Source organism: Nylanderia fulva, unplaced genomic scaffold (genome assembly GCF_048542155.1).
Source record: "Nylanderia fulva isolate GAGA-0341 unplaced genomic scaffold, ASM4854215v1 Scaffold25, whole genome shotgun sequence".
Lineage (NCBI taxonomy): Eukaryota > Metazoa > Arthropoda > Insecta > Hymenoptera > Formicidae > Nylanderia > Nylanderia fulva.
In genome coordinates, this window is record NW_028190314.1 from 9,853 (window position 1) to 33,925 (window position 24,073).

The 24,073-nt window shown below is 38.3% G+C and overlaps 1 protein-coding gene and 1 pseudogene across 1 annotated transcript; both read right to left on the reverse strand.

Annotated features, from left to right (window-relative positions):
- Nucleotides 1-3,047: 3,047 nt before the first annotated feature.
- On the reverse strand, nt 3,048-4,691 carry LOC146722948 (large subunit ribosomal RNA; annotated as a pseudogene).
- Nucleotides 4,692-23,002: 18,311 nt separating this feature from the next.
- Nucleotides 23,003-23,827, reverse strand: LOC146722949 (uncharacterized). The gene has a single exon (XM_085483436.1). The coding sequence runs from the start codon at nt 23,769-23,771 to the stop codon at nt 23,007-23,009; it is 765 nt and encodes a 254-aa protein (XP_085339562.1). The 5' UTR covers nt 23,772-23,827; the 3' UTR covers nt 23,003-23,006.
- Nucleotides 23,828-24,073: the final 246 nt, after the last annotated feature.

Sequence of the window (24,073 nt, forward strand, 5' to 3'; positions counted from 1 at the left end):
AATTGAACGCAAGTTTTTTTGTAAAGATTTTATATCACCGCGCCAAAAGGGCGTCGTCTACATAAATAGACTCTCCAGGATAGGAACCGCGGGCCTTGAACTTTTCTCCCTCGTTCAAGGGCGAGCTGTTTCAAAAACTCGCATTGCGAGATACGGAGCGGGAGCGGACGTAAGTGACCGTTAACAAGCGAAAATGTCGAACGGGCGCTTCCGCTTAAGGACCCCAAAGAATTCTTGGTAGTCAAATCTTGCTCATGATTTGAATTTGCCGAAAATCTTGGCGATGTCGGCCGTACAAACGGGAAACTCCCCCGTCGCCATCGCGATAACACGGAGGTAGATCTTGCTGTAATTTGGGCCCTATTAATAAAAAGTCATTCAACGACGTGCCATTCCTAGTTCGGCACGCGCGTTGAAAACGACCCGTAATTTAGTCGGCAACTATCTTCCCTAACACGGGGTGGTGCGGAATGTAAACGGGGAAAACTCGGTTTTTCCGATCGTCGACGTAGTCATATGTCCGAGGGGGCTCGTATTCCGCTAGAAATTGTTATATGCGAAAAACAGTTCCGATCGATTCTCCCAAACTGTTTCCCTGCGGTTGTACAGCGACCGCGCATGGAAAGGGGGATCTCCGATTTCGATCGGAGGATCACATTTAAAGGGTAGTCGAACGACGTAATCGTCCGTCGGACAACCGACTGCGTCTGCACGAAGTGTCGCTCACAAATCTCTTCCTCCTCCGGATGGGGGAATTTGAGGCGCGATCTCCTCATCTTCCCCAGAACCGCTGGAGAAGAGTGTCTATCTCTCTTGACCGAGAACGCAATTTAAAACGGCTTCTTTTGAAGCCTTCCGTTTATTTTTGGTCGGACCGGAAATAATCCAACCGAGCGCGGTTAGTTGAGCTGTGGGGGTACCGAGCGGACCTTGCCTCAAGTCGCGCATCAAAAGTGAGCCATAAACGTCGGCTCCAAGAAGCAAGTGAATTTGATGTTTTGCTCGACGGATCCGGATCCGCGAGGGAAAGGCCCTTCAAGTGAGGCCACGATTCGACAGGTCGAACTCGCGAAGCCGCGTACGACGTGATCTTCGGAAACACGTACACTGTGATTGGAAATACCGGGTCGGATTTCGCGCACGGATCATTCGCAAGGACACGCGCGACTTTGCGGCACCCGTGTAGGTTTCCCCGAATCCTTTGATTTGTAAATCGGTTCTTTGTCGCCTGGTCCGTATGGTTTGACAGAAAGATTCCGATATAAAACTAAAATTGGATCCCTGATCCAATAGCGCGCGAACCTTAAAGCGTCGGCCCTCAGCGGTGTGGATGTTCACCCACGCGGTTGCGAGGAGAACCGCGGGAGTCGTAAAGTCCGGCGGCTCGATTGTCTGGACGCTGGCCACGGCAGCGTTATTGGAACCGTCCAAGGCGTCGGACTTCGCATTCGTTTTCACGCTTGGTTTCGCAGCTTCCGAATCTTTTCTGACAGCTGACGATTGATAATTTTCGGAATGCAATAAAGAATGATGAGACCGACTGCAGTGGTTGCATCGCTGTTGGCTCGGGCAATTCGGCGAAATATGCCCCGAGCGCAAGCAATTAAAGCATACACGATTTTTGCGAGCGAGCTCATTTCGTTGTTCAACTGATTTTTGACGAAACGGCTCGCACTTTATCACGAAATGATTGCCTGAGCAGCATATGCACTTGACAGCGGAGACGTTATGCATTGACGAACGCGGCTTGTTTGGCTTTTGATTAACACTTTCTCTTGAAACTTCCGCGAAGTCTGACAATCCGCGGATTCGAGTCGTAAGAAATTCATGAATATTTTTGTACGCCGGAATTGAAGTTATAGAGGAACACTTCAAGTTCCACTCGCTTCGCGTTTTTTGACAGAATTTTTGTGAGACGCAATAAACAAGCATATCGTCCCACTGAGCAACCGGTCGACTCAAATTCGTCAGCGCGGCCAGCGATGCAGCCACCGTGTCTCGCAATCTCTTTAACTCGCCTACGCTTTCATGTTTTATAACGGGCGATTCTAATCGATCATACGCGGAACGACGGTTAACAGATGTTGATTCATAAACCTAACGCCTCTATTCGCGGCAAGCGCCTCCTCCCTCGTCATCATGCGCTTCTCTTCGTCGCTCCATTGGCGGTTAACCCTCTCGACGTTAACCTCCTCGTTGACGATGGCCTCGTGTGCACATCGGCGATGGAGGCCGAGTCCGGTCTTCGTGGTGAACGCACGATCACAGTGTGGGCATGGGAATTGCGGGGCTTGCGGGCAGCAGGGACAGGGGCAGCGGGTGTTGGGCGGCGTCGTGGCCTAGCGGGCGGCCGACGAGAAGAGCCTGGAGAGGGGTCAGGAGAGGGTGGCGAAGGGACGACAGGACCGGCGGCCCGAGGCTGCCGCCGGAGATTATATTTTTCTCTTCTTGTGGTGCCTGCCGTAAACAGACCCGAAGGGCTGGCAACCCCACGGACCCGGACGGAGCGTTGCCGCTCCGCCAAGCCAGAGCCCCGTTGGCCGCCGGGAGGTTGGTTCCGACGTTGCCCGACTCTCACCGCGAGGAGGTGGGGTTGGCGCATGGAAACCACCAAAATCGGCAGCTCCCTTAAGAGAGTCATAGTTACTCCCGCCGTTTACCCGCGCTTGCTTGAATTTCTTCACGTTAACATTCAGAGCATGGGCAGAAATCACATTGCGTCAACACCCGCGAGGGCCCATCGCGAATGCTTTGTTTTAATTAGACAGTTGGATTCCCCTAGTCCGTGCCAGTTCTGAGCTGGAGCGTTGAATGGCGGCCGAAGAGGACGACCACGACGGCTGCGCCGCCACGGAAGCCTCGCAGCAAGGAAGATCCGCGGGGAGGCCAAGGCACGGGACCGAGCTCGGATCCCGGGACCGCGCGAGAACGCCGACAGTTCATACTCGCCAGGCCCGGCGGCACGTCAGCACCCGCTTCTCAGAGCCAATCCCTTATTCCGAAGTTACGAATCAATTGCCGACTTCCCTTCCTACATTATTCTATCGGACTAGAGGCTCTTTACCTTGGAGACCTGCTGCGGATATGGGTACGAACCGGCGCGACACCTCCACGTGGCCCTCTCCTGGATTTTCAAGGTCCGAGGGGAAGATCGGACACCGCCGCAACTGCGGTGCTCTTCGCGTCCAAACCCTATCTCCCTGCTAGAGGTTTCCAGGAAACTCGAATGCTTATACAGAAAAGAAACTCTTCCCGGATCTCCCGACGGCGTTCCAGGTCATTTTTGGGTTACCCCGACGAACACTCTTACAAGGGCCCGAATTGTTAGCGGTTCCCGCTGCCGGGTTCGGAATAGGAACCGGATTCCCTTTTGCCCGACGGGCGTGTGTCTTTCGTATAATATTTATTATTATTCTCGACACTCGAGTATATTGTACGCCGTCATTGACATAGGATTTCTCCTAGGCTTAGGATCGACTGACTCGTGTGCAACGGCCTGTTCACACGAAACCCTTCTCCACGTCAGTCCTCCAGGGCCTCGCTGGAGTATTTGCTACTACCACCAAGATCTGCACCGACGGCGGCTCCAGGCAAGCTCGCGCCCAGACTTTTCTGCGCTCACCGTCGCGACCCTCCTACTCGTCAGGGCTTCGTGACGACGCGAGAGAAGACTAACGCCCGCTCCCGGTTGCCGCCCTACTTGCCACTGACGGCAGAGTATAGGCTCGACGCTTTAGCGCCATCCATTTTCAAGGCTAGTTGCTTCGGCAGGTGAGTTTTACACACTCCTTAGCGGATTCCGACTTCCATGGGCACCGTTCTGCTGTCTTAAGCAACCAACGCCTTTCATGGTGTCCCATAAGCGTCGAGTTGGGCGCCTTAACTCTGCGTTTGGTTCATCCCACAGCGCCAGTTCTGCTTACCAAAAATGGCCCACATGACACTCTGATTCGAAGATGCTCGTGGCTTCATAATTCAAGAAAGCCAGAGATCTCACCCATTTAAAGTTTGAGAATAGGTTGAGGTCGTTTTGGCCCCAAGGCCTCTAATCATTCGCTTTACCAGATGAGACTCGCGCGCGTTCCGTGCGGAACGGCCGAGTGCCAGCTATCCTAAGGGAAACTTCGGAGGGAACCAGCTACTAGATGGTTCAATTAGTCTTTCGCCCCTATACCCTAGTTCCGACGATCGATTTGCACGGACTCCGCGGGACATCGCCGACCGACGCGAAGCCAGGCCCGCTGACGATGAATCTCCCCGTTCGATCTTTTGGGGTTCTTAGGTTTACACCCTGAACGGTTTCACGTACTCTTGAACTCTCTTTTCAAGTTTTTTCAACTTTCCCTCACGGTACTTGTTCGCTATCGGTCTCGTGGTCGTATTTAGCCTTAGATGGAGTTTACCACCCACTTAGAGCTGCACTCTCAAGCAACCCGGATTCTAAGGAGCGATTCTCCGAGCGCGCACCGGTCGCTACGGGCCTGGCACCCTCTACGGGTAGTGGCCCCATTCAAGATGGACTTGGACGCGACGCGGCACCTCGGGATAAGCGGATCCTTTCGAACACCACATTTCCCTGCGGCGGAACCGCGGATTCGGTGCTGGGCTCTTTCCTGTTCGCTCCGCCGCTACTAAGGAAATCCTGGTCAGTTTCTTTTCCTCCGCTTAATAATATGCTTAAATTCAGCGGTAATCTCGCCTGCTCTGAGTCGTTCGCATAGTGAGTTTCGTAGCCGTTTGCCTCCTCGCGTCGCTCATCGTCGTTTGTTTTTAATTTTCCGCGCAGAGGCAATTATTTATTTATAAGTCGGCTCGTAGATACGAAGGGGACTGGATGCGGGGAAAATTGTAAATGTGGAGAAATTTACTTTTGAGGCAAAGGCATTTTATTCAAAACTCTCGCAGACAAGATTAAAACGCGGAAGTTCGCTCTAGAACGAAAAATTCGTGCGATGTCTTTTTTCCCGATATACACGGAGACGTCTCTTCAGTTCAGACTCCTCGAGTGACTCATTTTTGATCCTCGCGAATTCGGCACTAAGGCTCATCCGTTGACGCGTGGCACACCCTGCTGAAATCCTATTCGCGGACGATTGCCCCATCACGCTCGAACGCAAGACAAAGGCGAGTTTTTGGGAGATCCTCGCTCGCGGAATCGAAAACAACCGGAAAAAAACATTTCGGGGTCGAATATTTTCAATTTTTTCTACGATTAACCTTGCTTCGTCGCTCCGAAAATACGTGACAATTTTAAACAACCGCCCGCCTCGCATTTGAACGTATGCGAATATGCGAAATATAGCCCAAAGGTAGTCTTCAACGTACGATGAAGACAATAATCAAATTTTTATCAACCAAGAAATCAAACAGAATCAATGCAATATTCCTTGCGATCGAATAACGAGGGCAAGTAATCAGAAGGTGAAAAAAACCTTTTACAATTTTTGAGTAATATTTCTAAATTATAAAGACGCTCTCAATTTCATAGGCACTGAGCCTTAGCAAATATTCGCCTCTTTCGGCTGTTCGAGCACGCAAAAACAATTATACATGTTTTTGAATTCTACCGACAATGCGATGGGTCGAATAAACAAAGTCTAAATGCGATACCTGGCTCGAAAACCCACGCCGAAGAGGAGAATATTTCCTAACATAGTAGATTTTTAAAGTATAAGAAAGGCAACAAGAGCCAAATCGCGGTACAATGCGTTTCCTAACGAATAAATAATTTTTCCCTTAGAATTTAAATACCGGGGCACAAGGCACCAAATTTTTACTTGGACCGGCCAAAATTTTAAATAGAAAAAATCTCATATTTGAGATTTAAATTTTAATACCCCCTTTAACTCCCCCACGGAAAATAAATGGGTTAAAATGGTTTGTTTACCAACATTAAAAATATTGTGGNTATCTCTTTTAAAGTATTAATTTAAAAAAAAATTAAATACGAAAAATTTAAAAATTCTTCATCACTTTTTCACAATTTGAAATATTTTTTTTTTAAAATAAAAAAATAAAAATCCATTTAAAAAATTCTCTGTTTTTTACATCTAATAATTTACTGGGTTAAAACCGTAAAACCAATTTTTTTTCTTAAAATTTTTTAACATTAAAATTCTCGTTTAAAACATATCTCTTCTTAAAATATTCCTTTCCGAAATATTGGACAGTTCTGGACTTATCGCGCACTTTATATATATATATATATATATATTATATATATATGTTATGTGTGTGTGGGTGTGTGTGTGTGCGTGTGCGTGTGTGTGTGCGTGTGCGTGTGCGTGTGCGTATGCGTGTGCGTGTGCGTGTGCGTTAGCATGTGCGTGTGTGTGTGTGTGGTGTGTTATATATATTATAATCTATACTTATATATTACATTATTCACTATATGTATATTACTATTATATATACAAGAAGTCATGTACAAATGCGTGTGTATATTTAAATATTTTATGAAGATGTATTGTATTTTCTATCAGCTTTCACGAAGAGGAATATATGATGTGCCCGCGATGATTACATATTCACAAATATGAGATCACAACCATTGCACGCGTACATTGGTCATTCTATGGGCACAACAGCTTTTACATAACGATAGTAGAGCGTCCAAAATTTGCTGAAATGGTGAAAATAATGTTCAGTTTCGGACCAGCAGTTTTCGTAGACCATATGAAAGTCCAATACGACCAGTACTTTATTTGATAAAAGAGTTTCAGTAATATATAACATATGTGAAAATACTCATTAGAAAATAAATTATATTGTAAAATATTGGTAAGACATTATTTTTTTACTTTTTTGTTTGAAAGAAATTCAGGTATAATATAATAGGTAAAAATACTATCAGAAAATAATTTATATTGTTAAAATAACTGTTTAGAATACTATACATTTAATTTTTAATATTCTCTTAAATACTATAAATAAATACATACACTGAAAAAAACTATTGATTTCAAATAAATATATATTTCATAGTGCCATTACCACCTGTTTTGTTTGAAACTAATAATATTGATTTGCTGTGAAAAATACTTATTTGATAAGAAATCCTTTTTCAAAATAGATAAATATTTATTTGCTTCAAACAAATAGTGTTAATGGCGTTATTGAAATAGATATTATTTGAAATCCATAACTTTTTTTTAGTGTATAAGTAAATATATATGTCTCTAGCATGAATATTGAAACACCAATAAATTTCATGTTAGACGATTGAACAACTACGAATAGCCAAGAAGATAAGAAATAACTGTATTTTATTATTAAAACTTATTTTATAGTATTTAAGAGCTTGCAATTTATGTTAAAAGTTATATTAATAAGAATATTTTGTAAGTCAGCTCTCCAATTGTTTGAAAAAACTCCATATTCATCTCGACTAAGAGCCAAACGCGATGTTATTGCGACAATTAAGATAAGAAAATTTTTGGAAACTGAGGAATTTGAATCCTATGGTGGGGATCTCAGAAATTCCCCTTGTGTCCTCTCTAAACATCCCCTGTAAGAAAAAGACGAGAAAAATATTGGTCCGAAAGTTCTGCTGAATCGGGAATCGAACCCGAGACCTTCCGCTTGCCGGGCGACTGCTCTTCCACTGAGCTATTCAGACACTTACAATCAATATTTTTCTCAATGTTTAGACCCCCCCCCCCACCCCCCCCCCACCCCCTCGCCCACAAGCGTTCGTACCTGGTCCAAACGCAACAACAAATATTAATAAGAATATTTTGGTAAGTCAGCTCTCCATTGTGTTAAAACTCCATATTCATCTCGACTAAGAGCCAAACGCGATGTTATTGCGACAAATTAAGATAAGAAGATTTTTGGAAACTGAGGAATTTGAATCCTATGGTTGAGATCTCAGAAATTCCCCTTGTTCCTTCTCTTAACATCCCCTGTAAGAAAAAGACGAGAAAAATATTGGTCCGAAAGTCGGCTGAATCGGGAAGAGCAGTCGCCCGGCAAGCGGAAGGTCTCGGTTCGATTCCCGATTCAGCCGACTTTCTGGACCATATTTTTCTCGTCTTTTTCTACAGGGGATGTTTAGAGAAAGGAACAAGGGAATTTTGAGATCCCAACCATAGGATTCAAATTCCTCAGTTTCCAAAAATCTTCTTATCTTAATTGTCGCAATAACACGCGTTTGGCTCTTAGTCGAGATAAATATGGAGTTTTTAAAACAATTGGAGAGCTGACTTACAAAATATTCTTATTAATATTTGTTGCGTTTGGACCAGGTACGACGCCTGGTGGGGGGGGGGGGGGGTATAACATTGAGAAAAATATTGATTTGTAGTGTCTGAATAGCTCAGTTGGAAGAGCAGTCGCCCGCAAGCGGAAGGTCTCGGGTTCGATTCCCGATTCAGCCGACTTTCGGACCAATATTTTCTCGTCTTTTTCTTACAGGGGATGTTTAGAGAAGAAACAAGGGGAATTTCTGAGATCCCAACCATAGGATTCAAATTCCTCAGTTTCCAAAAATCTTCTTATCTTAATTTGTCGCAATAACATCGCGTTTGGCTCTTAGTCGAGATGAATATGGAGTTTTTAAAATTAATGTTAGAAAATTATAAAAAACATTAATGCAAACTAATATTTTTGTGTTACAAAAATAATGCATAAACAACATAACATTCTATATATCGTTCCCAGATAACAAACTCAAACGTAAGTCAAACGTCAAAATAACGTCATTTTGGACGTCAGCTTACTACCTTGGGTTGTTCAGGATTTTTAAAAATACTTATAAAGTAGCTCGTTGCCATTACTTGTTACTGTTTTTAAAAACTATTTGTTACAATTATTGTTAATATTATAATTTCTTTGAAAAAAAAATCTTAATATTCTTAATCTTTAAAAAATATCCTAAAAGTTTAATGCATTTATTTACGAGTAAATTATCATGATGAAATAAAGAAATTTTTGATTGCAGCCACTAGTTGCGAGTTTTGTTCCATAACGAATTATTTCCGCAGATTTTTATAACAACACTAAAGACGTTACCTCGGTTGCAACCTGGATTATTACCAATCGGAGTTCTGCGTCAATAATTTATTATTAATCCCATGGTTACGATCCCGAGCAATTAAATTTTGTGAGTAATAATTCTTCTGCAGTAATTATAATAATAAATTAAGAAGGCTCTAATATACCAAAAAAAATAGATGTAAAAATAGCTAATAAGAATCAATGCATATATTAAACATGACAACTTGTATTTATATTCTTCTCTAATTATTTAAAAAACTTCTATTTTTATTTTTCTTTACTTGCTTAGTAATTCTCTTTATATATTTTATATAAAAGTAACTAGAGCAGAATTTAAAAATTATTTACTTATTGTGTACAATATTATAAATTTATATTAAAAATTAAATATATTATAACTTGATATTAGAACAAAAAGAGACAGAAAAAATGAAAAAGAATTTCATGTTAGTAAATATATTATATAAATATTAGAGAAGAGTGTACACAGACAAGTTTGTTGCGCATAATATCTGCGTCTAATTTTTATTAAATCTTTTCATATCTTTCCTAATCTTCCGTAATAAAATGTCGCGATGGAAGTATGATCCTTACGTTTCAGGATCGTGCGATTATACTTCCCAATAAGCAAAAAGTCATTGCTATAACGTTATTACTCATACAGCACAACAAGATTGCAGCAGCATGTGGCAACAGTTCATTGCAATGTTACAACATTGCATAAAACATTGTGAAATGTTGCAAGGCAATCTTGCGCAAGGTTGCAGCAGCAACGGTAAAATGTCCGTTTTCAGAACATTGTTCTATAACATTGCAGCAATAATGCAATAAAATATATATGTAATATTATATTGAATTATTGGAAATGTGCCAAATACATGATCGGACTGAATGTTTTGTACCTAATACTTTTTGCGTGAATTTATTTTCATAACATTTCTAAAATGTTGCTGCAACGTTGTTAAACTATATTGCAAAGTTATTGCCTATATAATATTCCGCAATATTGCTATAACAATATACAATACTGCAATGGTTGTTGCAATATTGCTGCAAACTTGAGGTGATGTATAAAATTGTTGTCAAGTATGTAGTTTTTACATTGTATGCACATCATGAATAAACTTTGACATTGATTTAAAGGTTTTGGTAATGTTATTAAATAATATTTTTAAAATATTTATAAAAACATCAGTTAAATACTTTTGAAATATTATTAATAATATTTTAAACAGATTTATCAAAACATTCACAGCAAACACAGTATATAAATGTTATATACTTAAGCATGTTACATGTAACGTATATGTTAGTTGTAATTTCCCACTCATAGATGTAACATTTTTATATTACATATTTACATTGTAGATATATTGTCATTATATCCCAAGATAACACTGACTTATCAATACATCAATGTGTTATGTGGTAATATATTGATACTAGCTTTTCGAGCCAGCGCTTTGCGCGTCCTCAAAGCCTTTCTCATTCCTCATAGCCTATATTAATAAATCCGTTTAACACAAAAAAATTAATTCTTTTTTGTATTACCTCGAACTACTTCCACATTTGTTGTCCGACTTTCACGAAATTTATATCAAAATAAATGTTTAAATTTTTTTGGATGACTACTATGTTATCTATTTCTTTCTCCCAGATATTTTATTTTAACTCAACCGCGTTTTGCATATATTAAATATTTATTATATATTTTTATTTTTATTTTCTTGTTTATTTTAATTTCCACACAATTTCATATTTTTTAAATATAAAACATTATTTTAGTTAATTATACTTTAAATATTTTTTTTTATTACTTAATTATTATATCCTTTTTTACATTTTTACTCAATTTTTTTTATTTCTAATGCACCCCCTCGCTAACCCGCTATTATTAGCTCTCATACAATGTCATAATTCTTCAATTTACAAAATTTCCCTGTATATTACATTTTTTGTAAAACATTTTTCACTTTCTTCAATTAAATGTCCTTGATTGCTACATTCATCAATTTTAATTTTTACCACTTTCTCTTTTTGTTGCTCTAGAAAATGCCACATAAAGTTGACCATGAGCAAATACAGGATGTGGCAAATAAATTCCAATTTTTTCTAAACTTTGTCCTTGTGATTTATTTATTGTCATAGCAAATGACACTCGAATAGGAAACTGTCTTCGTTAAAAACTTAAAATGGCAGTTCCAAATCATTGTAATTAAATCTACTCCTCGGAATCATAACAATTGTCCTCGAGCAGGACCTGTTATAACTTCTACCATAATTATATTATTTTCAAATTAGTTATAATAAATCTTATTCCATTACAAAGTCCTTTTTAGTATTAAATTCTTAATAAGATTACTGTAGCACCAACCTTTTATTTTAAAGCCGATGAACTGGCATTCCAGAAGGTGTCAGTGAGTTTAGAAACTCAGTTGGAAAATTTAATTGCTCCTGTGGATCAATCACTTACAATACAGTCAATAAAAGCAAATTTTTAAAAATTACTTCTTGGTGTGACCAAGTCAATAAATGCGTATGCACATGGGTGCGTGGATACGTGGGTGGGTGCGTGGGTGGATAAATAAAGTGATAAAAATTTGTTAAAATCATATAGTAGCCATCCGGACAAAATCTAAGTACAAATTTCGAAAAAGTCTGTGAATAAATGTTTGAATGCGTAGGTGGATTGCATGGGTGGGATAAAACTTAAAAGAACCACACAGCAGCTTTCTCAGAAAAATTTGCAACATTTTTGTACCAATTTTGGTGGAAAATTGGTCCATTAATGCGCATGCGTGTGGGTGAATGCGTGGGTGGAGGTGTAACACTTGAAAAAACCACATCGTCGCCATCTCCAAAAAATTTTGCAAAATTTTGGTATCAATTTTTACAAAAAATCCGTTCATAAATATGCGATTGCGTGGGTGGATGCGTGGGTGGGGGCGTAAACTTAAAAAAACCCACACAGCAGCTTTCCTCAGAAAAATTTGCAACATTTTTGTACCAATTCGTGAAAAATTGGTCCATAAATGCGCATGCATGTGGGTAAATGCGTGGTGGGTGAGTGGGTGGAAGTTGTAACACTTAAAAAAAAACACCGCATCGGGTCGCTATCTCCAAAAATTTGCAACATTTTGATACCATGTGGTTCAGAAATATTGCAAAAAGAAATTTTTTTTGCAAAAACATACCCTCCTCTGAGGAAAAAAATAAAAATTAAAAAATTAAAAAAAAAACCCACAGCAGCCACCCCCGAAAAAATTTACAAACATTTTGGTACCAGTTTCATTCACGAAAAATCGGTCCACGAATGCGGAAGTAGTTCGGGTACAGACAGACAGACAGACGGGTGCTTATATATATAGATATAATTACAATATAAATACAATGTAATATATGTTATATTAAAATATTACATCTATGAGTGGGAATTACAACTAACATGGATGTTACATGTAACGTACACGTTATATTATCTGTTATAATTCCGTTTATTATAGCAATGTAACACTTATATATCGGTTTTTGCTGGGTTATATCATAACGTTTAGAATATTTATATAATATCACATTTTAAAAACGTTGATTAAATTTTCTTGCTTATTGGGTTCAGATTTAACCTCGTATACAAATACACATCTGTTTATATATATATTTTTACTCCTTATTTAGACTCGGTTGCCTTTCATCGTGAGTCACCTACCCATCGCCGTCTCGCTTAGGACTATGGTGCACATCGTTCAAATAATTGAATCGCGTACGCCTCGTCAATACGATTACGGTCCAGAAGAAAAATCTCTTGATATATAAATCGGTAGAAAACCTCAACGTACAATATATCAAGTATCAAGGTACCGACAGCAATATATTACGGCGACAACGACTTGTTTATAGATCCCACTGTAAGTAATGAAAAAGTATTTAAATTATAAAGATTTTATAGTAAAGATTGTGACTTGCGATTATATAAATGTAGACAATATTTCATATTTTTTATAATCGGAATAATTGCTCTTAAAAGAAATTATTGCATATAATAAGTCAAAAAATTTCTTCAAGGAGGTAAAGAGGTTTTAACCATTTTCTAACCCAACGTAATAGATATGTACGAAGTGCCGTGGGCCAATTTTAATCATATGGAACTTTATATTTGCTAATGATGCGCCAAAGCTTTTGTACGAAAGAATTTGAAGATCATGAGAGGAAAATATTAAAATAATGTTAGTTCACATTATCAATGTAATGTATTATCATATCGTCCGTTATATACATTTGAGGATACGATAATAATACATTGATGATGTAAATTAGGGAAATTAAATAAATGAAATAAATAAAATAATTAATTAGTTCAGTGGTTTAAAGTACTCAAAAATCACTCTCTAGTTGTCTACGTCTTTTGTAATATATTATTATTATTTTAGGAAATTTATTAGAGATTTAGAGATTTTTTATATATGCGCATATACATTGAATTATAATACAGGTTGTTTCTGATACATACACATTATTATATCGGGCGGGTTGTCTATCTGCTTACCGACAGGGACATGCTTTATGAGAAAAAGAAGTCGACTTTATCACTTACAAGTATACAGTATAAACACTTGTTGAAATTGGATAATATAGATAATATTACAATTAATAATATAGATAAAATAGTGTAGGTAAAATTTAATAATCTTTACTAATTTTTTATTAAAAATATTTTTTAATTTATCTATAATAAAATTTTTATCTATACAATATAATAAGTCATATATAATCTAGTAAATATAATAAGTCATATAATAGAATTAATCTATAAATTTCAATGAGTCATATAGTAGTAGTAGTAGTAGTAGTAGTAGTAAATTGTATTGGTCCCCTTGGGGTTTCAATTCCCTTACAATTTAACAATACACGCAGCCGCATATACAAAGGTGCTATTCAAACAAAAACAAAAAAAAAAAACAAAAAATATAAAACGCACGCTACCATGACCCTCTTCGCTATAACCTCTTAACCTATCTTATTGCTACTTAACCTATCTGTCCTAAGGGGTTGGACTTCCGCTTTGGGTTCGGCGCCCGTTGTCCAGGCCATCTCCCCTTGGCTTCTGCCCAACCCCATGTACACACACCACACGTCGTCTTGGACTTCCGTTCCTCCTCTTGCTTTTCTTTTCTTAAACATTCTTCCCCTTGCCCCCTCACGTCATTCGCTCCTCATCATCCTCTTCTCACCTCTCAACTACTCTCTCCACACTTCTCTCTCCTCTCTCTCTCCTCCTCCCTTTCTTCTGCTTCTCTTTCTCTCTCTATCTCTCTCATCCTCCTTCCCCTTCTCCCTTTTCTCTATACCCCCCACTCTTTCCCCAAACTCTCTTTCCTCTCCCCCCTCCACCATAAACCTCTCCCCTCCCCTCCTACCCCCTCCCTCCCCGCAATTTCCTCTTTTCTCTTCCCCTCCCAATACCTGCTTTTTAAAATCTCACTTCCTAATCTAAATTTTCTTTCTATCCTCCTCCATCTACTCTCTCCCCCAACCCTTTTCTTAAGTATTCTGGCCCCTCCCCTTCTCCCTAACCTCCTTGTACCTCTGTTAAATTCCTCCCTTTATCTCTCCTCCCTCTCCCCCCTCTGCTCCTCCAGATCCCTCTTATTAACCTCCCCAACCATCCCTCCTCCATACCTCTTCTCTCCTCCACCTCCGCTTCCCCACCCCTTTTCCGAATTTTTCTTTCTTTCCCTTTTCCCACCTCCGATCCCACTATTCCTATTTTCCCCTTTCCCTTTCCTTCCCCTTCCTCCCAGCATTTCCCCCGCTAGCTCGCTTCCTCTTCCTTTCCTCCATTCTCTTCTCGAAATTCCATGCCCTTTTTTCCGGCTCTTATCCTCAGCTTCTCTCTTCTCAGTTCCTCCCTCACCATATAACCTGGCGTACCCCTTTCTACTCCTAATATCCATCTCAGGTATCTTTTCTTCCATCCTTTCCATTCCCCTCTCTCTCCTTCCACCCCCATATTTCCACCCCGTAGCTCATCACTGTCCACAACCAATTTGTCGAAAGAAGCCATAATCTTCTCCCCCAATCTTTTCCAAACTTTCTCTTTCCTATTCCTCCCCATACTTGCCCCATAATAGCCGCCGCTCTCCTCATCCTATCTTTCACTTGTCCTTCTTGTCCTCCATTCCTCTGTAGTCTATATCCCAGATACGTAAACTCCCTTCACTTCCTCCATTTTCTCTCCTTTCCATCTCCACTCCCTCTTCTTCCATCTTCCTCCCTTTCTCCTAAACCTCATTATCTTCGTCTTCTTGCGTTCAGCTCCAATCTCTTGTTGTCTAGATATTCTTCTAACCTTTCTACCATACTTCTCAGTTCCTCTTCCTCCTCTACCAACAACACCATATCATCCACGTATGCCAATGTATAATCCTTTTTTCTCCTATTCTTACTCCTCCTCTTTTCACCTTCCCCATTTTTTTCCTCTAAGTCCGCTATTAGGATGTTGAATAGTATTGGACTCAATGGGCACCCCTGTCTTACTCCTTTCTCAATCCAAAAACTCTCTCCAACTTCTTCCCCTATCTTTATCCTGCATGTTGTCTCTCTCATCACCATCTCTACCCTTCTTCTCAATCCTTTCCTTACTCCTCTCCTCCTCCATTGCCTCCATTAATTTCTCCCGTTCTACCGAGTCAAATGCTGCTCTCAGATCTATAACAATGCCGTTAGCCTTCCCTCTTTTTTTTCCAGTTGTCTATTGATTAGATAATTCATCACGTATATGTTGTCTATTGTTCCCATTCCTCTCCTAAACCCCATCTGATTTTCTGGCACTATCCCTTTTTCCTCCACATCCTTCCTCAATCTTTCTGTCAGTATCATCGTGTAAACCTTATACATTGATGGCATCATGGTTACTCCCCTGTAGTCTTCCACCTCCTTTCCATCCCCTTTTTTCCTTATCGGTGTAATCACTCCCTCTATCCATCTCTTCGGCCATCCTTCTCCTCTCCATATTCTATTACAAAAATCCAGCATCCAATCCTCCACGTTCCCTCCTCCATACTTCCATACCTCATTCGGAATCTCATCTATCCCCTGTCGCTTTTCCTGCTTTCAGCTTCTTTATTGCCTCTCTCATTTCCTCTCTACTTATTTTCCTCCCTCCTCCTCCTCCTCCTCCTCCTCCTCCCTCCTCTGTCCTGTTCCCCTCCTCTCTTCTTTCCTTTCTTACCTTTCTCTCCTCTGTTCCTCCTAACAACTTCATAAATATTCTCTCTCAACTTTCTCATCTCAATTTCTTCGTTATTATTCCTTTCCATCTTCTTCTCTCTCTGTTTATTATCTCCCATACCTCCGATTCTCTTTTCAGCCTCTGCTGCCTTCTTTTCCCATTTCTCGTTTTCTTCCTTTTTCTTCCTCTCACACAATCTCTTGTAATCCCCTCTTCTCTTCCTATATTCCTCCCCCTCACATCCTTCCCTCCACCATCTCCTCAGCTCCCCTCCTTACCTTTCTTTTCTCCTCTCTGCACTCCCATCCCACCATCTCTTTTCTCCTTCTCCCTTTTCCTCCAGTCCTCCTCTGTTGCTCTTAATACTTCCTTCATCCTCTCCTCTATTCTTTCCCATTCTCCATCTATCTCTTCCTCTCCTCCTCCTATTTCTCCTATCTCCCCTCCCCCACTTTTCTCCCTCAAAAATCCTCCGGCCCTCCTCATTCCATACTCCTCTCCTCCCTCCTCTCGACTTTCCTTCTCTCTCTTCTCTGCCATCCTTCTATCTCCACTTCTATTGGGTGATGATCTGAGTCCACCTTGTCTCTTATTCTTACCTTCTCACCTTCTCTCCGCTATCCTCATTTCCAATTACGTAATCTATAACCGTGTTCCCTCTTCCTCCTGTACAAGTCCATTCTCCCTCCTAGTCGTCCCTTTGTGTTAACCGTTCATTATGCTCCAACCTCTTTCTCCCATGAATTCCAGTAGTTTTCTTCCCTCTGCATTGATTAATTTGTCTTTCAACTTTCTTTTCTTTTCCTCTTTCCTCTCCTCTTCCGCATTCTCCTTATCTCTGATTCTACCCCCCTCTTGTCCTGTCCTCGCATTAAAATCTCCTCCTATTATCGTGTAAAACCTCCTCCTCTTTCTCCTCCGTCCACTTCTCCATCTCCCTGCACGCCTTCTCTATTCCTTCTCCTACGTATACTCCTATCACCCTCCATTTTTTCTTCCCTATCTTACTCTTCCTACCACAAAGCCCTCCTTACTCAGCTCCATCATTCCTCCCTTCTCTGCAATCTCCTTTTTTATCCCCATAATCATGCCTCCTTTCGCTCTTCCTCTCTTCTTCTTTCTACTTGCTCCTTGCACTCCCCATACGTATCCTTTCGGTAGGTACCTTCTCATCTTCTTCCATCCTTCCTCTTCCATCCATGTTTCTGATAACACTATTACATCCCATTCCTCTAATCCTTTCCAAAAATCTATGTCCTTATTCCCTACTCCCGCTACGTTCCAGAATACTACCTTCCATCCTTTTCCTCTCTTCTCCTTTTCCCTCTCTCTCTCTCTATCTCTACTTTAGCCCATCTTCCTTTCTCCTCTCCTCTTCCCCCATTATCATATTCTTTACATTTCCCTTCTCATCTCTCAGAACTTCCTTCTCCTCATCCCATCTCCACCATTTTTCTCCTATTTTTAACTTGCCATTACTTACCCATGTCCTTTCTCCTCTTTTCTCTTCTCTCCTTGCTATCTCTCCCAACTTTCGTCTTATCTCCCTTTCTTTCCATGTTAAATCCGTGTCTATCCTTTCTTTTCCTGCCTTTCAGCCTCTTTTTCTTCTCCATCACTTCCCATTTCTGTTCTTTCCCTCTCCAATTCCACCACCACCATTTCTCTCCCCATTTCTCTATCCTCCCCTATTTTCCTTATTTTCATTATCCTCGCTCTTGCCTCTATCTCCTCTAACAATTTTTCGGCTCCCTCTCTTCTTTTCCCCTCTTTAACTAATAAGCCTTTTATTACTATATTCTTTCTTTTTTCCTCTTTTTCTAATATCTCCCATTTCCTTTCCATTTCCCCTACTCTCTTCTGTAAACCATTCCCTGTGTGCTCTCTTCTTTCTCTCTCTCCCTCCTCCTTTTCCTCCATCTTCCTCTCCAGTCCCTCTATCCTCCTCTTCATACCTTCCATGTTCTCTATCATTTCTTTCTTCTCTCTTTTCCACCTTTCCATCTGTATCTTGTAATCTCTCCTTATCTCCTCCATCTCTCCTCTTATCCTCTCTCCCTGTTCCTTTATTTCCTCCCTGATCTCCCTCATTTCTTGCCACATATCTTGCAACAATCTTTTGATCTCTTCCTTCTCTCCATCCTCTTCACCACCTTTTTCCGGTGATCTCGTTGTCTTGTTGCTTCTCTTAAAGATCTCACCGCTCCCTTCTCCCGTTTTTTCCTCTAACTCCCTTTTTTTTCCTCTTCATTAGATCTTCTATATTCCCTAGACTTCCACTTCTTTCTTTTCCCTTTTTACCTACCGATCCTATTATTCCTCCTCCCTCCGCTCCCTTGCCTCCCTCTTTCTTCCCACTCCACATGCTTTCAGACCCTTTTAATCCAAATCCTCTCCGCTTTCCTCTCTATACTCTTCCTTTCCCCTGTCCCTCTCTTTGCCTACTTCTCGCCACTCTACGTTCTTCCTAATCCTTGCTTCTTCTTTCCTAAATTCCCTAGCTATTCCCTAGCACCTTTACTCTATTTTTCTGCACCCCGCTTTCTTTCTTTATACCCTATACTCCCTGCCCACTCTCAGCTGTCACCAGCCTCCTATTTCTCTCTTTCCTACTTTCTCTGTCTAACTATCCTCTCTCACACTACTCTCTCACCCTCTCACTCTTCTCCCTCTTCCTTTTCAAACTATCCTCTCCACTATCTCTGTGCTCTAACCCCTTTAATCGCCCTCAACTCTTCACTATCACACACCACGTGTACTCTAATTCTGCACCGGAAACGGAAGTCTAATGAGTCATATAATAAATGTATTATATGACTTATATATTTAATATAAATTTATTATATGACTTATATATTGATAAATAAAAATTATATTAAAGATAAATTAAAAAATATTTTTTAGTAAAATTTTAGTAAAATTTTAATAAAATTAGTAGCCTTTAATAATATTTGTCGTTTTTTTATAATTATTTTATTTTATTTGTAGTATCGTTTAAACGCAGTGGCTATTAAACTTTTTTCCTTCTTTTAAAATACGTAATAATATGAACACACACACACACACACACACACACACGGAGTATCTTACAACTTTCGTGTAAAAATTTTTTTCAAAACCAATAGCATATAGTTTTTGTCAAATTAAATAGTTTCAATATTTGTTGTACATCTTGTGTATATAGTTGTGTATATATAGTTGTGCATATGTATATGAAATGTATATACAAATGTAAGAAGCATTTTGCAGTTCATTATATTATATATGATTAAATTGATATATGTATATACAGGGTGATTCAAAACAACCGTTTGTCCTTAAAATGTCGTATTCCTGACTCAATTCTAAGACGATTTTTCCTTTGCCAAAATTTTATCCGAAGCTTAGTTTTTGAAATATAAAAAGAAATAGTTAGCGAATTACAGCACGAGTACGGGCGGTAATCAGGAGCGGCGCAACACATTATCCGACGCGGGCGATTACGTGGGCGCTCGAAGCGATCAGCTGTTTGTTACACGCGGCGTTTTGTGTGTGTGTGTGTGTGTACGCGTATACACACACACACACACACTCTCTCTCTCTCTCTCTCTCTCTCTCTCTCACTGATTCTTACCTTGTAGAGATGTTTGATGTCCTTTGACGAATAATTGTTGCCTGACTGGATACAATCCGATATTGACACACTGTGACACACTGCATAATGAAATCATTTTTTTGTAATAAATTCTATTGACACTTTGACTCACGCACTTGATTAAAAATTATTGTAATAAATAACTGATTACAAATTACAACACATAATAACAATCTGAGAGAATTTTCTCTTAGAATTTGCCCTGAAAATTGTGGTAATTGTAGGATAATATTGTATGGAAAAAATTTTATTAGAATTCCTCTAATTAATATTTATCACATTCAAAATAATAATATCTATCACAATAAAATATGAAACATGTTTTATTAATTTTACTAAACCGTAAAGTAAAATTAATGAAATATATTTTATATTTTATTGTGATAAATATTATTATTTTGAATGTGATAATTATTAATCAGAGAAATTCTAATAAAATTCTTTCCATACCATATTCTCTTACAATTACTATAACTTTTAGGGTAAATTCTAAGAGAAAATTCTCTCAGTGTTTTGATTAATTATTAAAAATTACTTGTAAAAACGCGCGGCGCGCACAGCACACGTTACTCGATGCGGACGGCAATAGTTTACACGGCAAGGACACGACAATCATAATCACAATCTAAGAGAATTTTCTCTTAGAATTTACCTAGAAAATTATGGTAATCGTAGGACATTATGATGTGGAAAGAATTTTATTAGAATTTCTCTACTATTTATCATATTAAAAATAATAATATGTATCACAAAAAAATATAAAATATGTTTGATTAATTTTACTATACAGTTTAGTAAAATTAATCACACATATTTCATATTTTATTGTGATAGATATTATTTTTAATGTGATAAATATTAATCAGAGAAATTTTAATAAAATTCTTTTCATACCGTATTGTCTCACAATTACCATAACTTTTAGGGTAAATTTTAAGAGAAAATTCTCTCAGTGTACCGATTAATTATTAAAAATTACTTGTAAAAAGGCACACGTTACTCGATGCGGACGACAATTGTTTACACGGCTAATAATTTATTTGATAAATGAGATTCAGGTAATATAATATATGTGAATATTATTAAAAAATAATTCATATTGTAAATAACTGTTTAGAACACTATTTTTCTGTCAAAACAAACAAAAATATGATTTTATCTTTTATTTATATCTCTGATATATAATATCGCTTCTATACATTATATTAATTCAGTGGTTTTTAACCGGTGCTTCACGGAACATTAGTGTTCCGCAAACGTGTTACAAGTGTTGCTCGAAATTATGAAAGCACAGCATATCTATACATAGAAAAAACTACTATAACTTTTTTTTAATTTTATGAATATTATTTTTTAAATTTAAATTTAAATTTTGTTACTGCTACATAATTTGTACTGTATAACTTTTAATAAAAAATATATTCATACATATTTTTGTTATTATCTTTATAATATTAATGATTTTGGTGTTCCGCAAATTTTTCCTATAATCAAAAGTGTTCTGTAACTTTAAAAAGGTCATTAAGAACCACTGTCTTCATTCATATAATAATATGCTAAGAAATTTATATTTTTTTATTCTTGAAAAATTCGACTAAAAATTTGAAGGAGTATAGATTTAAGAACAAATTATTATCATGAAATAAAGAAATTGTTAATTGCAGCCAATATTGCGATTATTGTTCCATGACGAATTAATCCCGCAAAGTGCTTATAACATACTAAAGATGTTAATTGGTTGCAACCAGAATTTTTATTTTGCGGAGGTGTGCGCCAATTTTCTCATATTTATTCCCAACGGTTACGACCCCGGGCAATTAAATTTAGTGAGTAATAATTCTTTCTGCAAATTATAATAATGAATTACAAAGGGATATACTAATATACAAATGCAAAACCACATATAAAATGACTAATAAAAATTAGGTGCTTATATTAAACACGACAAACTTGTCTCTATATTCTTCTCTAATTAACCCAGCAAACACCGATATATAATTGTTACATTGCTATAATAAAACGGAATATACCAGGTAATATAACGTGTATGTTACATGTAACATCCATGTTAGTTGTAATTTCCCACTCATAGATGTAACATTTTAATATAACATATATTACATTGTAGTTATATTGTAATTATATACCAAATAGCACATTGATGTATTGATAAGTCAGTGCTATCTTGGGATATAATGACAATATAACTACAATGTAATATATGTAATATTAAAAATGTTATATCTATGAATAGGAAATTACAACTAACATATACGTTACATGTAACATGCTTGAGTATATAACATTTATATACTGTGTTTGCTGGGAATTTACACAAAAAACAATAGTAGTATAGTGGGCACTATGGCCCGTCAAAACAAACCCCCACCACCGACCCGTCTGGCGCCGAGTCTTATCTTATCTTTCCCCCACCACCGGCGTCTGGTTTTTCCGAGTGTGGGTGTAGGGGGAGAGGGTGTTGGGAAAAAAAAATGGCGACAGGCCCCGAAAGGTGGGGATGAGAATTTTTTTTATTTTTTTTTTATTTTTTCTGATTTCCTCTGGATTTGAACCTGGGGCCTTCGTGTTTCCGAGCAGGGTCCTAGTATGTTGAGCTAAACGAGATCTTACTAGTCTAAGGATTAGATGAGGTATTTAAGCTAAAGTTGCGTAGGGTACGGTATGGGGGTACGGGTATACGTATGGCAAGGATAGCTCGTCGAATCAAATGGTCGATATTAGACGGGGTCGGGTAAAAACATTTTGACCAAGAAAAGCGTCATGCGGTCGACCGGGGATCGGTGGCAGGTAGTAACTGACAATGCCGTAGGGTAATAAAAAAAGAACACGCAAATATTTGTACTGGCGAGCATTCCGACTCGTGTCACGATAAAAAAAATAATGCATCATCGTAGATTAGAAAGAATGCTTATTGTTGAAAAGATGTCGGATAAAATTTTATTTTAAAATAACTCGCTGCTTAATGAAGGTAAACAGAAACATGGATGTTGAGGAAATTTCTGGAAAGAGGAAGTGAAAGAAAATTGAACAATGGTTTTAAAAGTACAAATATAATTTATATTTAAAATATTTTTACAGAATAAAATTATTCACAAACATTTCAAGAAAATATTCGTCGAATAATTATTAAAATTTACGTTTTGATATAATTGTATGTACAATTTGTTCGAAATAAAGTGAAATTATTTCTAAAAATGTTATCTCAAAGTATACATCGAGAAATGTTAAATCTTTCAGTTGGGTACGTACATTACGTTCTATTTCCTTACTGTTACCTCTGATCGTGAGTTTCACGATACTGTTATTATTGCTACCGTTGACAGGAAGATTTAACTGTATTTCGTTAATTAAATATCGAGCACATTCGTTGACATTAGTTGAAATAAAATTTAGACGATTTAAATTAGCGTTCACACAATCAACTATATTTTCTACACCTTGAAAAGTCGTTCTCTGCATGACTATCGCAATGTTGTAAGTTTTACGTTTCTTCGCCTTCGGTCCGTTTTCGTTCGTATCCTCCACAGTCTCGGAAGAAAGATCTTCTTGCTCGTTTTCACGATATGTTATTAGTATGGCTCTAGCACCATATGCGGTAGTGAAATTTACAATTATCTTGTTAAAGATGATCGAGCTCAAATTAATTTTATCACCGTTTAAGTAGCTCGACATCGTTTTCATGTTTTCTTGAAATTTTTGCCACGATTCCATGTCGAAGCAAATCCCTACAGCTCCGTGAGATGTTAATTTAACAACAGGCAGAAAATCCAGTTCGACGTTGTCTTCCGTCATAAGACCCACTTGAATTTTCTTCGTGTAGGATGAATTCAATCCGTATGTTGTTGACAGCAGCATACGTGGTTGTTGCTCGATTTTCTTAAGATTGTTCATGGTAGTTGCTACCGCGTAGAAAATCAAAGATATAATAATCAAAGACACGGAAAAATCGAAAAATCGAGAACTTTTTTCTAACAAATTTTTTTACTAACGAACTTGAAAGTCCGGACGATGAAAGACGAGTGAGCGAAGATTTTCAAGAAAATTTATAAGAAGGAAGATAAAATAGAAAAGTGGTAGGGAGAAAATGTATGCGTAGATAAATAAAAATTATGAGGAAGGGATTTTTTAAACAATATAAATAATATAATGATAAATTATTAATTAAGAGTTTAACTAGGCTCTGTAATATATAA

Bases quoted from the DNA above. Each gene is read 5' to 3' on its own strand.
- LOC146722949 (XM_085483436.1), bottom strand. From the start codon at position 23,771: ATGAACAATCTTAAGAAAATCGAGCAACAACCACGTATGCTGCTGTCA.